The sequence below is a fragment of the Plecotus auritus genome (assembly GCF_963455305.1).
Source record: "Plecotus auritus genome assembly, chromosome: 3".
Taxonomy (NCBI): Eukaryota; Metazoa; Chordata; class Mammalia; order Chiroptera; family Vespertilionidae; genus Plecotus; species Plecotus auritus.
Window position 1 is genome coordinate 107,737,162 of NC_137772.1, and position 15,462 is coordinate 107,752,623.

Genomic DNA, 15,462 nt, shown 5'->3' on the forward strand with positions numbered 1-15,462 from the left:
TCATCTTGGGATATTTTCTATCATCAAGCCAATGGAATTATAATTAAAAAATACTCATATTAAGAGCTGGAATCAGAGGAAATCTATAAAATCATTTATCCTTCTCTATCTACCTCTGTTTAGGAAGGGCAAGACAGATGTCTGGCCTAACAACTACTCTCCTGTGTAGTCCTTCCTTTTTGAGGCTAGTGTGTGACCTCTTCTTTCATACTGTTCTCTTCCATCTTGGGAGTTACTTCTCTACAGCTCAGTGCCCTATTCTATAAAATAAAGATTATAATAGCATACATAGTATACACCTCATAGGAATGTGTGAGGTTAAGATTAATTGATATAAAAGCACTTAGAACACTACTGATTCATAGTAGTGATGAGAGGAATTAGAAACAGGGTTAGACAGACAGGGTAAGGGGTGAAAGGAAGGAGGAAATATGGATGTTAACTGTTGGAGCCAGCTAAAACCCTAAGAATGCTGGTTTTGCAGAAAAACAGGATGCCATAAGAATGCTTATCTTGCATGGGCAGGAGGTTACAAGAGATGGGAAGGAAGAGGAAAAAGAGGAGGGGTAGCATAAGATGGATTTTAAAATTGTTACTGAACAAAGAAGATAGAAGAAACCAATCAGAGAGTGACATGGATAGACAAAGAGTGGGTCCATACCAAATAAAAACCCCTAGACCCGTGGTCGGCAAACTGCGGCTCTTTGGTCCCTTGAGTGTGGCTCTTCCACAAAATACCACAGCCTGGGCGAGTCTATTTTAAAGAAGTGGCGTTAGAAGAAGTTTAAAAAATTTGGCTCTCAAAAGAAATTTCAATCGTTGTACTGTTGATATTTGGCTCTGTTGACTGAGTTTGCCGACCACTGCCATAGACAAATAAGCTTTGGTGGCAACCCATTCTCAGGTCCCCCCCCCCTCAAGTGGGGAGTTTGTTATCTGCTTATAATAAATTTCCATACTTTTAAAACTTCTGCCTTACTGCTTTAGCTAGAATGTTAGTTTTCTGCCATGGGGCTCAGTCTGCAAGGGGTTCTTCTTGGGTCTCTAGCCTGCTGACTTTCAAAATGGAACTGACACCATTGGCTCCTCTGGTTCTCAGGCCTTCAGACTTGGACTGGAACAAACATATCAGCTCTCCTGGCTCTTCAGCTCACTGACTGCATATTGTTCAGATTTCTCAGCCTCCATAGTTATTGGGTGTTATAGTAAATCAATGTGTGAGTGTGAGTGTGTGTGTGTATGTGTACAAAAGAAATATCCAAACCTGTAGAGAAATTTTGAGTTTATTTGAGCCAACTGATGACAATTGCAGGAAAAAAATCTCAACAGATTGAGAAAATGCTCTGGAGAATAGCAATTTTACTGCTTATTTAATACAAGGAGAAGACATTAAAGGGGGTTACATGAAATCCATTGGTGGTAGATTAGGGAGGCAGGAAAAGGCAAAGCAAGGAAATCTCTGGGACTGGATGAAAAGTAAAATGAAGAGAGACATACTTCTTTTACATTGGTGGGTAGATAACAATTCACATTTACAGCACATAGATGGTATTTGGGGAAGAAGATAACAATGAGGGGTTCTGTGGTCTCAGGTTATGGTGGGCAACTGTGTCCTGAGGGATCTAGAATATAGGGGATTACTCTGACATTCCAAAGGTATGTTATCCTAGATGCAAAAAGACAACAGATAGGCTCAGTGAAGGTGAAGACAGAGCTTTGTCAAGGAAGATACTGGCCTAGGACATGACTCTCCACCATGACTCTCTTTTAGTTAAGAATTTTTATGTTCAGACCATCCTTTGTGGTTACTTTCTGTCTCTGAGTTTATAATGCTCACCATGTAAGCCTCTCCTGGGCTTGTTAGGTTTAGTATGTGGCCCCTTATTCATTATACACACACACACACACACACACACACACACACACACACACACACACATTCTGTTGAGCTCTAATATAGAAGCTGTACTTATCCAAATTTTGTCTAGCTGTTACTCTGAAAAGGCAACCCACAACCAACTTAACAATAATGAGGTAAAACAATCATCTAGATACCTGCTGACAAAACCAATTTTGCTGACCTCTGGTCTAAGATTACTTTTTAAACTTTAAGCTCCACTATTTGTCATTCCATTTCTTAAACAAGGCAGAGACTGACTGAAAGCTATTTACCAATTCAATTTTATTTCCATTTTAACTAGTATAGAATCCTTGGCCTTAGGGACAGACTCCACCAATTCTATGTGTTCCCAAAATACAAACAAATTGAATATATTTGAGACCAAGTAATTCAGGGACAGTTTGTTCAAAAAGTGCATTATTTAGATAGTTTCAAATAAGGTCTAATAAATTAAGTAGCCATTAGAGGTTCAAAAATATGAGAATGGCTGGTAGCTATAAAAACCAATAGCAATCTTTCAAAATCAATAAACAAAAATAAAATGCTATTATTTACCTACATATCTGTAGCTTATAGGTCTGAGAGTATCCTGTCTTCTGCCAAAGTAGAAACTGTGATGGCCACTCACCACAGATTAAACCTAATGTCTTCACATTCATTACATTAATTATGAGTAAAAGCTCTTCTTTCTAATAATTTAATTAATTGGCTTTTTAATATATAAAATTCCAATGACTGAATTCCAAAATAAAAATATATTTATCATCCATAAACTCAATACTGTTTATATTTGTTTTTATAAAAGTTTAGCCTTTTGGAAAAACTTAAATAGATATGGCAAAATGATTTCTTCAAGTATTTTTTTGTCCATTTAAGCTGATTAATAATCACCACAAATTTTAATGCAATACTAATCATACCCCAAAATTTCCCAGGTTCTTACTAGGTCAATACAAGTTGAAATCCAGAAGACTTATTAATCTATCTGTATTCATTTTAAGTCTAAAAGACCATCTCATTTCCTAATGAAGGGTAAGCTACTAAATAATTTCATAAACCTTATTTTGTTTTTCATTGGTCTATACCAGCCATGGGCAAACTACGGCCCGCGGGCCGGATCCGGCTGTTCTATCCGGTTCTCTTGCTCTCCCCTCCGCTCCTTTACTTTGAATTTATATTAGTTCACACAAACACTCCATCCATGCTTTTGTTCCGGCCCTCCGGTCCAGTTTAAGAACCCATTGTGGCCCTCGAGTCAAAAAGTTTGCCCACCCCTGGATACCCTGTTTTGAAAAAGTCTTTTTAAATGTTATCTGAGAATTATTTTATTTTAGGAATATAGTTTTTGTTTAGCTTACATACTGGAAATACTGACAAATACCTAAAGAAATACACAATTAGTGCAAAAAGAGGAAATAATATTTTAAGTCATTCCTTCCCAGTACAAATAAAATTAAGGTTACTAAATGCCAAATTTTATGTAAATATATAATAATATCCTACTTTGCTTTCTGAAAGATAGCAAATACAAAAATAGTTTAACATTAGGTTTAATGAGGGCACATATATTATTAGTTTTAACTGCAAAAATGTTAGCCACATTTAGAAAAAAATAAACTATAAGAATATAACTACATTTCTAAAGGCCAGATGAAAGAATACCAATTATTTTCCTTATAAGTAGAATACATGCCATAAAACTTATTAAACAGTCACTTTGTAGAAATGAATACATTTAAAAACTACTGGTTAATCCATGGGGAATTTCACATTTGCCTATCAACACAACTGCATCCATCTTGTAAGGATTTGGTATAGGTGATTCATAGCATATCCATCATTTATCTTTCTTCTTTGCTTCATTCTTCTCGAGTTCCTCTGTCTGATCATCCTTCTCCCCCTTCATGTTTACATTTGCTCCCCCTGCTTGATTTCCCCCCTTTGAATTATCAATTATGTTATAGTCCTCAAGGATTGTATGTCCGGTTTGTTTAGCAGTTTTCTTTACCATTGCTTTGATGCCAATGTTGTCAATATTATAGGCAGTTACACCAACATTGATGGCAGAATCTACTGCATCGTGTGTAGCTTCTCCTGCAGTATGTCCATATCTTTAAAAGAAAGATTAGAGAAAGTACAATGAAATTATAAATATAAATTAAAGTCTTCTGAATAGTCACACGACTAGCATGTTATCACTGAAAGCAAAATCAAAAGTTAGGTTTCAATTTAATTAATAACTTAAAACATAGTAAAGAATAAAATCACACTGTACTAAGGCTGTTTTTTCTCCTTTAGCAAAAATTGTGTGTGAAAACAAATTCTAGGTTAGCTGAAATTAATGTAATATTGTTTATGCCTTGGCTGGTTTGGCTGAGTGGATAGAGCATTGGCCTGTGGATTGAAGGGTCCCAGGTTCTATTCTGGTCAAGAGCACATGCCCGGGTTGCAGGCTCCATCCCCAGTGGAGAAGCGTGGAGGCAGCCAATCAATGATTCTCAACATTGATGTTTCTCTCTCTCTCTCTCTCCCTTCCTCTCTGAAATCAATAAAAAAAAATTAAAAAATAATTTTAAAAAAGATTGTTTATGTTGAAGAATAAAATCTCTATATATAAAAGGCTAAGTGTCCATCTGACCAGTAGCAATGACATGCACTGACCACCAGGGCACAGATGCTCAATGCAGAAGCTGTCACGACGCACACTGAACATTTAAAAATAAACAGCACCACAGACCTGGCATCAACAAACAAACACTCGGCTTCCCCCAAGTGGGACACAGGCCCCGCCACCACCCCAGAGCGACACTCCACCAAATCGCAGACAACGCTGCCAAGACCCCATGGCGCAAAATGCAGCCCACAGCCCAGCCCAGCCTGGAAATGATCGCTGTGGGTGCCGGGTAATGACATCACGTAGCAACGCCCGGCTTCCTTTCCCTAGCAACTAGCCTCCTTGGAGTTTCTTCAACCCAGGAACCCAACTTGCTTTATAGCCAGGCACAAACATTTTACAATTTAACCAAATGTCTGTGAAGCGTTTTCACGTGCCTCATCTCATTTGATCCTCACAGAAGTCCTGGAGTAGGTAGATAGGAGACTCGGTAGAATCCTATTTTCTTTTCATTAGCCGGAAAACGGAGATTTAGAAAGTTTAGAAACTTGACCTGATTGAAAAGAAGTAAGAAATGGTGGAACTTGAAAATGACTTCAGGTTTTCTCACTGTGCAGAATATAGTAAACACTGCTGCAGTTAAATATTTTACCCTTTGGTGTTCCTGAGTGATCTACAATAATCTGCTTCATGTTGATATTTACTGCTGTGTTGCTGACAATTACCGGAAAGAGAAGTTGGGATGCTTCACTGGGCTGGAAAAAGTTTAGCTAAATCAGAAAGCAGGTCTAATAAGCAAGTTTATTATATCCTATCTAATAAAAGAGTAATATGCAGATTGACCATCACTCCAATACACAAGATGGTTGCCCCCATGTGGTCAAAGATCCTGCCCCCATGTGGACACAAGATGGCCACCGCAAGATGGCCAGCATGGAAGGGCAGTTGGGAGGGACCAGGCCTGCAAGGGAGGGCAGTTAGGGGTGACCAGGCCTGCAGGGGAGGGCAGTTGGGAGGGACCAGGCTTACAGGGGAGGGCAGTTAGGGGTGACCAGGCCTGCAGGGGAGGGCAGTTAGGGGCAAACAGGCTGGCAGGGAAGCAGTTAGGCATTAATCAGGCTGGCAGGGGAGTGGTTAGGGGGTGATCAGGCTGGCAGGCTGAAGCGGTTAGGGGCAATCAGGAAGGCAGGCAGGCGAGCAGTTGGGAGCCAGCAGTCCTGGATTGTGAGAGGGATGTCCGACTGCCCGTTTAGGCCCGATCCTACCAGGCAGTCGGACATGCCTCAAGGGGTCCCAGATTGGAGAGGGTGCAGGCTGGGCTGAGGGACACACCCCCAACCCCCGTGCACAAATTTTGTGCACCAGGCCTCTAGTATATATATAAAAGGCTAAGTTGACTCGCATATGCACGATACATATAAAGCTCTCGCTGACGCCAATCGCATGCGTGTTTCGATGTGTCATTGTTGATTGTGAATTTGGTTGACACTTCTATTATAGAGAAAGGGCGAATAGCGATATTAAAATATTTCTTCTAATTAATTTTCTTTCAATGTGCACAAATCTGTGCACTGGGACACTGGTATAAATTATAATAAAAATTGTTCATTAGTCATTATTTCCTTTCTTTTTTTTTTTATCTGTCCCTTCTGGATATATAAGAGGGAATTTCCATTGAAGCATCTGCAGGACATAAAAACTCCGGAGTCATAATACATGTCTTGAGTTCTACCTTAATTAGATTGGTTAAGACATTTATTTATTTTTCATTGATTTCAGAGAGAGGGATAGAAACATCAATGATCAGAATCATTGATTGGCTGCCTCATGCACACCCCTTACTAGGGATCGAGGTGGCAACCTGGGCACGTGCCCTAAATGGTAATTGAACCATGACCTCCTGGTTTGTGGGTTGATGCTCAACCAGTGAGCCACACCAGCCTGGCAAGACTAGTTAAGTCTTTTAAACTATCAGTTTGTCTTTAAGCAGAGATTCTACATTACTGTCTCCCTAACTCCACTCCACTGTGACTCACTGGCCTTTCTGCTGTTCTTTCAATCTACCAAGCACGCATGTGCCACCTTAGGACTTATGTACTGCCTGGTATTTGCCGAGCTTATTCTCATCCCAGGTATTCAACATGGCTAACTGCCACACTTTCAAGTTAGCTATTATCTTCTCAGTATCAATTTTAAACCTATTTAAAATCGCCATATCCCACATGCCACACCCCACTGCCAGCCAATCACCCCCTTAAACTGCTCTTTGTTCTTTTATAACTTAGCATCTGCTATATATTATAGAACTTATTTATGCCCATTGTTTTTGTTTTGTTTATTGTCTTACTGGAGTATAAACCCCACTAAAAAAGAGACCCTTTGCTTTTTTCATTAATGTATCCTAAGCACTTAGAACAGCATCTGACATTCAATATCTGTTGAATGAATGAAATGAGCACTTCCTGCCCTATCCATCTCACAGAGTTTCTTGAGCATTAAATGTATAGCAAAGTGCTTGGGAAATTATAAAGTACTACTATACAAATGTAGTTATTACTGCAATAATGAATATCTGTTGTTTAAAACCATTTCTATGAGAAAATATTATTTGAGATCCTATACAAGGATACGAAAACTTACCGTTTTATCGTTTACCCTTTTTTAAATACCAGACTCTTAAAGCCTTTCTTATTCATGGGTTTTCCCAAGTAAAGGATTGCTTAAACAAGAAATAACAATAAAAAGACAGAATTATATAATTTTCTCCACAACACACTGAAGTGCTTTGTGACCTGTATCTGGACATTTTATACTAACGCCAGATCTGTCCTTTAAACTAACAAATCCTCTATTACTATTAGCCTGGCCTAGAACAGTGCTTTGTGATCCTACTGGCTTCTTCATGCTTGTTTCAACCTCAGGACTAGGAAAGTGAAGTAATCTACTATGCTCCTGAATGATTCTATTTTGTCCTTTGCCTAATGTTAACTTTAGCAGAACCTACAATCTGTCAAACTTTACATCTATAACAGTCTTGATTAGGGCTTTCTCCCTAGATACTGGACTACAGAAAAGCTTCTTGAAATGCTTTCTGCCAGTCCCTGTTGCTTTGCAACCCCGTAGAATTCCACAGGATTTGCTGATTTTGCAGAACACATGAGCACTCTCATTATCAACCAAGCCTCAGTCACAATACTAACATCAGATGGCAATGACTAAGGCTGAATGAGAACAAAGGGGCAGTGGCAGTTTTAGCAATAGAAGAGTGACCACAACAACTCTTGGTTAAGCAGCTTTCTCTTAGGGCAGATCTCTCCATGACTGTGAGCTACAATGAAGTGACATGGTAACTTAAACTTTCACTTTTGAATATTTGGAATGTTCCCTATTCTACCCAATTAGTTTAACACCTCTAACTTCCTGTTCATTTGGAAAAAAGTGCCAAACTAAGAGTCAGAAAACTAGATTCTAATACTAATTAACCATATGACCTTAGTTAAGTCTTGACCTTTATACACTTCATAAATTTCCTCTTTTTTATCTCATAAATGGGATTTGCACTTTAAAATTTCCAGAGTACCAAATATTTAATTATTTTTAAAGACCTTATAAAGTAGCTGAGCAGTTGTGTTTATTTTTTTTAGATACACCCTCACCTATCACCTCTGCTTCCCAATAAGCCTTAAAACCAGTATTGCTGGCAGGCATCTATTCTTCTCTTCCTTGATAAATAACTGTTCAATGCTTTTCTTCATTTAAATTCAAACTATAATGCTAAAAACTCCTAGAAAGCCTATCTCTGACAAAAATATGTAGCTTATTTTTGAAATGTTACTTTTTAAAAAGTTAATTTTAATTAGAGCTTTTAAAATAGATTTTATATACAGAGTACTCTTATCATACCAATTGAAGAATAAAAAAAGAATATAAAATATGCTCTAAATAAGTCAATGGGATTCAATTTATAACTTGAGTGAGATTTTTCTGAACTTTTTCCAGTGCATACAGTAATGTCTACAAAGAGCACATTGGCAGAAATTGTAAATTTCACTAATTATAACAAAATTTTAGTCATAAAAACTTTCAAATAATCAGCCTAAAATTCAATTTGCATACAAATTTCAAAATTATTCTCAGAAGTATTAACAACCTTAAATAATTAAAAAATAAATAGCTTCTTATTAGGCTATTCACCAAATAAACTAATGGCAGGTGGGTTGTGGCCAATTTATGAAGAACCTTGTAGGTGAAGCTGAAGAATTTAAACTTTACCTTGAAATCAATGAGAATGGCATGACCAAACTTACATTTAAAAAAAATATAACTCAGGTTACATTGTGAATTGTAAGGATTTAAGGAAACAAGCTGTGAACTAGATGAGGTATATTCTGAGGTAGTGGCAATGAGGCTGGAGAAAAAGGGATGAATACAAAAAACAAAAACAAAAAGGTTCTGGTGACTGAATGGCTATAGTGGTTATTTAGTTGGGACATATTAAGCCTGAAGATTAAGAGAAAAGTTATTAAGGACAGAATTGAGAGTTGCTGGCATATAGGTGGTAACTACAGTCATAGGTATAGATGATATCCAGGAAAAGTATAAAGGATAGAGCATAGAGTAAACCTTAGAACCCATATTTAACGAATGAATGTGGAAAACAACAACCCTGGGAAGTAGTTTGATAAGACAAAATTGAAAAGTGAGTGACATGAGAATATACTGTTAGGAGATTTGTAAACACCGATCTTAGAAAGTATTAAATGGAGAAAAATCAATTAGGAGGACAGGTTATAGTAAGCATGTGATTATATCTTATCCATGAAAAGTTGTGAGGGGGAAATCCAAGATGTAAAAAAGACGTCTTTCAAATCTACAGATAACACAAAATGAAGGTTAATATGACAGATACACATAAAAATCTGAAGCCAAAATGAAGAACAGACTAAATGATGAGTCAAAATGAACAAAGTGGAATTAAGCAAGTGTAAATATGAAGTTCTTAATTTTAGGTACAAATATCAAGTGTCCAAAAAATAAGATGAAGATTTAGATTTTAAATAAAAGGATCATTTAAAAAATATCAACTTTGATATGGTCAATAAATAGCACTAAAAACATATTCTGTCTTGTGTGCTGCATTTATCAAATGCAAAATATGACCAAAACAAGGGTGGCAAATCCAACTGTATTCAATCTGGAATATTGGATTCAATTCTGGGTTACATATTTTAAAAAGAATGCTCATGAACAAATGACCTGGAAATCATACTATATATGAAATTATTAAAGGAACTGAGAGTATTTAGAAAAGAAGAAAAAATAAGTGAAGGATATAATGATGGTGTTTAAATATTTGTATAGTTACCAGTAGGAAAGAGAAGACTGCTCTTATATAACACTCCTGAGTATATATTATACTAGAGGCCTGGTGCACGAATTCGTGCATGGGTAGGGCCCCTCTGGGTGGCCTGTGGGGATCGGTCCAAAACCGCAGTCCAACACTACCTGCAGCTCCTACCTGCCGCTCCCACTCATTCCAGTCCCACTGAGCCTGCTGCGGGCTCGCACCCAATCAGTCCCAAGCAGGAGAGGCTTGTGCTGCGCTAGCAGCACTGGCCAGCCGTGTGAGCCCTGCATTGGTGCTCTTCTGAGGGGAGTGGCCTGCAGGATCAGGTTGAAATTGTCACTCGGACATCCCCCGAGGGGTCCCGGATTGCGAGAGGGCGCAGGCCAGGACTAGGGACCTCACCAGTGCACAATCGGGCTGCGGAGGGACTGTGGGAGGGCTCCAGGGCATGTCTGGCCCATCTTACTCAGTCCTGATTGGCTGGACCCCAGCAGCAAGCTAACTTACCGGTCGGAGCATCTGCCCCCTAGTGGTCAGTGCAAATCATAGCGACTGGTCGACCAGTCGACTGTCTGCCCCCTAGTGGTTAGTGCATGTCATAGCGAGCAGTTGAGTGGCCTTAGCATATCATTAGCATTATTACACTTTGATTGATTGAACAGTCGACCGGTCACCAGACGACCAAACACTTGGCATATTAGGCTTTTATTATATAGGATACAACTGGTTTTGGATAATATGACATCTGCCAAAAGAGTTACCCACAAGGGATTTAAATTTGCACCATTACCAAGTGCAAATCTAAGGGGAATTTTAATTAAAATTCACTAAACTAACAAAATATTATACTTTAAAAGAGTAATAAATTCCTTACAGGAAAATATTTTTGCTAAGCTTATTCTTTACAAATGTGTGTTCTATGACAAAATATTACTCAGGGGTAAGCAAAAATGAACCTAACTTACTTAAATTATTTTCCTCTAAACAATTTAAAGTGGGGGGAAAGGTGCTAACGTGAATTCAGAAGTCATGTAGAACAGTGATGAATTATTTAGTAGATATTATACTGGAATTAAGTACAGCAGTTTTGAAATTACTTAATGCTTTTCATTGTTCCTAAATCTAAAATAAGACAAAAGTATTAATGTAACTGACAAAAATAAATAATCTTAATAGTTCCTATACATTTACCTACAAATTTTAAGAGTATAATTAACTATATAAATCCTCAGGTAAACAAACCATTCATAATCAATGAACATGGTCCTGAATCATAATCAAAAGGATAAGAGACATAGAAAATATACTTCTCTTAACACAATCTGCTTCTAAATATGTCTAAAAGAAAAAGATAATCCTCTGTATTGGCTTATACCACCAAAAATCAGATTAAGAAAATTAATATAAGACATTTGTTTTTCTCTTACGTATAAGAAATAGAATTAAGGAAAATTTAAAATAACTACTGGGGGAGTAATTTATTATAGGTAATAAGAATACAAATTTTCTTTTTTATACCATCATCAGTTGGATTAGAGTACAAAAACACAGATACTCTATCAAATCCTTTTTCATAGTGTAAATAAATGAAAATTCATAAATGTAAATAAATATCAATTACATTTATATTCATACACGTTAATAATTATCAATTTACATAAATAAATGAGAACAGAATTAAATGAGAGAACAACTAGCTCTTCCAATTCTTCAGTGATAAATATCTGGTTTAATATTTGCAGTTTCTTCTCTTAAAAGAAAATTTCACCCATACAGTGTGGCTCAGTGATTGAGCATTGACCTATGAACTAGGAGATCTTGGTTCAATTCCTGGTTCAATATACCCGGATTGCGGGCTCGATCCCCAAAGTGGGGCATGCAGGAGGCAGCTGATCAATGGTTCTCTCTCATTATTGATGTTTCTCTCTCTCCCATCTCCCTTCCTCTCTGAAATCAATAAAAATATATATAAAAAAAACAAACAAATGCCTACTTCTGGGCCAGATTATTGAGTGATAAAACAGTATTCCTTGGATAAAACTCTTTATTCCCCACTTCCCCTCCCATCTTTCCAAGTTTCTATTTAAATCACTACTCTGGTTTATCTTCAGGTCGTATAAATCTTTCGCCTTTTACTGCTAAGATGAAAGTACCCTTATAGTTAAAAATACAAACCTATCTAACTATATGTCCATTTATCTACTTTTTTTCACTCCCTGAATCTTTGGAGGAAAAGGATAAAAAGAATAGCAATACACATCATAACAGAAATAAATTAGTTCAGAACCATTGCTAAATATCCTATTCATCATATTAAATTCTCCTCACTAAGGACCAAAAATACAAAACCTATACCAAAACCTATACCACCTTAGTTATGAGAATCCCAAAGCTTTAAGAAGGCTCTACTTAATGGTACTAAGGTAAGCATTTTTTTATATTAAAGTAGGAAATGGACAAAACCAATAAAGTACTTCCTACTTTCTAATATGACTGCCTAAATATCTGTTCTAACAAATGATACTGTTAATCTAAAAATAATTCACTTTGGGCCTAAAAGCACTTCTTACCTTCTCATGCTCTTGCAACAAAAGAAGAAACTATTTTCTAATTACCGCTGATCCATCAAAGTAACCTCAGAGGCATAACACAAAGAGTATTAGTCAAAAGTCAATGCCACAAGTAGCAAGAAGTGAGCAGGGAGACTTGGGTTTTATATTTCCATCTAAAGAGTCTCAGATCTGCTTTGTATTTTCTTTTTCAATCTTTTGATAAAACTGACAGTCTGAGATGATGTGCCAACTTGCTTTATTTCAAAGGTATGCATGTCTCAGAATGAACAAATCAAATCAACTTAGGAAATTAAGTTAGTATTTCCTAAGCCAGTGGTAATGTACTATGGTGGGAAGGAATCTAAAATACATGCTAGGCATCCCAGCCAGTTTGGGTCAGTGGATAAAGCGTCGGTCGGCAGACTGAAGGGCTATGGGTTCAATTCCATTCAAGGGCATGTACCTTGGTTGCAGGCTCAATCCCCTGGCCATGTGTGGGAGGCAACCAATCAATGTGTCTCTCACATTGATGTTTCTCTTTCTCTCCCCCTCCCTTCCACTCTCTCTAAAAATCAATGGAAAAATGTCCTCAGGTGAGGATTAACTAAAAAGCAAAAATATCCTATATAATCCTATATAATAAAAGGCTAATAGGCAAATTGTCCCCTTGGGAGCTTGACTGACCAGGAGTTTGACCACTCTCTATGACGTGTGCTGACCACCAGGGGGTGGTGCAGAATGAAGGAGGGCCCTGGCCGACAGCCGGCAGCCGGGGGAAGGAAGGCACCGATTGGCCCTGATTGCCGGCCAGGTCTAGGGACCCTAACCGTGCACAAATTTTGTGCACTGGGCCTCTTGTATATAAATAAATAAAAATAAATACATTGTAGGCAATGGTGAAAAATAACTCTTAAATACTAAACTTGCACAGATGTCCCACCAAGGACCATGGTACCCTAACCATTCTCTGACACTGCATGACAAAGGACACCTGGCTACATCCCAGCTCTACTACTTACTGGGGGTATAATTTTTAACAAGGTATTTAACAGCTCTATGCTTTGGTTTCCTCATCTGTAAAATGGAGATAATAGCATGAAAGATTAAATAACACAGTACACATGAAAAGCACTAAGCACAATGTCTGTTACAAAAGTATGAATTCGAATGTTGTCAGTGAGTAGATAACTAATACAAGTAACTAAGAGTTGAGAACACCATTATTATTTTTTTCTTTAAAAAACATTAAATATTAAGATCTAAACTAATTCAAAACTAAGAAAGCAACTGACATCCTTTAGACTAGATTTAATTTTTAGAAGTTGATTGCTTTAGTACTTATAAAGAATAAAGAGGCAAAATCAGAAGATCTTGTTTTAAGTCTCATCTTTAACAACAACACTAATCAGATGAGCTTGGGCAAATCATTAACTTCTCTGTCCATTCATCCTTTATAATAAAAGGCTAATATGCAAATAGACCAAACTGTGGAACAACTGAAAAACCGAACAACCAAACAACCGGTCACTATGACGTGCACTGAACACCAGGGGGTGCGCAGGGAACAAGGCACGCGTTAGCAGCAAGCAGCAGAGCGGGAACATGGCAGGAGTCAGCTGCGGCGGGATGGTGGAGCAGGTGAGCGAGGGCACCAGACCAAGGCAGAGCGCCGGTTGCTGTCATTGGGGCGAGCCTCTGGTGGTTACTGAAAATTCTTTGCTCCCGTGCGCCGCAGTCCAGCCCAGTGCTTGCACCTGCTGCCGGCGTCAGCCCTACTTGCACCCGCTGCTGGTGCTGGAGCCGCTGCTTGCACCCGCTGCCAGCATCTGGCACCGGCCCTGATCACTCGGCACCGTCAGTGGGTGTGAGTGGCGGCTGCTGGCCCCAATCGCCCTTCAGGGCTTCTCCACCTCCCCCTGTTCCTGAGGGGCAATTGGGGCCAGCAGCTGCCTCTTGCACCAGTTGCCGGCGCCGGCCCTGCTTGCACCCACAGCTGGCACCAGAACTGCCACTCACACCCGCTGCCGGCTCCTGGCGCCGGTCCCGATTGCTTGGTGCCGTCAGCGGGTACAAGTGGCAGCTGCTGGTCCTGATCACCCCTGAGGGCTTCTCCACCTCCCCCTGCTCCTAAGGGGCAATTGGGGCAGCAACCACCGCTTGCACCTGCTGACAGCACCGGCCCCGCTTGCACCCACTGCTGGCGCTGGCCCCAATCGCTCCATAGCATCAGCGGGTGCGAGCAAGGCTAGCACCATCAGTGCATGGGAGCGGCAGCAGCGGGAGCAGGGCTGCCGGCAGACAGGGGCCTGGGGGCTGCGGTGGGAGGAGCCAGGCAGGGGCATGGAGGATGGGCCAAGACCTGCCCCTGTGCCCACCACAGCCTCGCGGCCCACAGTTCCTTTCAAGATGCACGAATTTGTGCACTGGGTCCCTAGTTAATATATGAACTAGAAGACATACAATCTGTCCATTCCAATACAAATGTACAGTGGAAGATTCAAATAAGATATACATAAAGAGCTAATATTTACAAGGCACAATAGCTTAATTATAATTTTCCTATCAAAACTACAGACAAATATCACCCATCAAGAACATGCAGTTAATAAGGTATAAAAAACTCCAGGCTTTATAAAAATAATCTATTTTTTTGCATTAATGATGAACAGATATTTATAAAAATTAATAATGTATGGCAAAAATCACAGTAATTCTATTATTTGCTAAAAATATTCTTCTCCTTAAGAAAAATAACAAGTGAAAAAAGGTCTCAGATACTTAATAAAAATAACTACATAATCATTTTAACGGTGCTGGATTTTACAAATGCTATAAGAGATTTAGTCATTAAAATGATAAAATTTGGCCTGGCCGGTGTGCTCAGTGGTTGAGCTTCGACCTAGAAACAGGAGATCCCAATTTGATTCCTGCTCAGGTCAGATGTCTGGGTTATAGGCTTGATCCTTGGGTGTGTGCAAACAGCAGCCAATCAATGATGCTCTGTCATCATTGATGTTTATATCTCTCTCTCCCTCTTCCTTCCTCTCTG

General features: G+C 38.9%; 1 protein-coding gene across 5 annotated transcripts in view; it reads right to left on the reverse strand.

Moving 5' to 3' along the window:
- Positions 1-1,266: 1,266 nt before the first annotated feature.
- The window catches only part of SPART (spartin), a 71,090-nt gene continuing 56,894 nt past the window's right edge, over positions 1,267-15,462 (reverse strand). For all 5 annotated transcript variants that reach the window (XM_080662347.1, XM_080662344.1, XM_080662343.1 and 2 more), the window contains one exon: positions 1,267-4,011. In XM_080662347.1, coding sequence (XP_080518473.1) covers positions 3,738-4,011 — 274 coding nt within the window. In that variant the 3' untranslated portion in view covers positions 1,267-3,737. The remainder of the gene's footprint in view (positions 4,012-15,462) is intronic.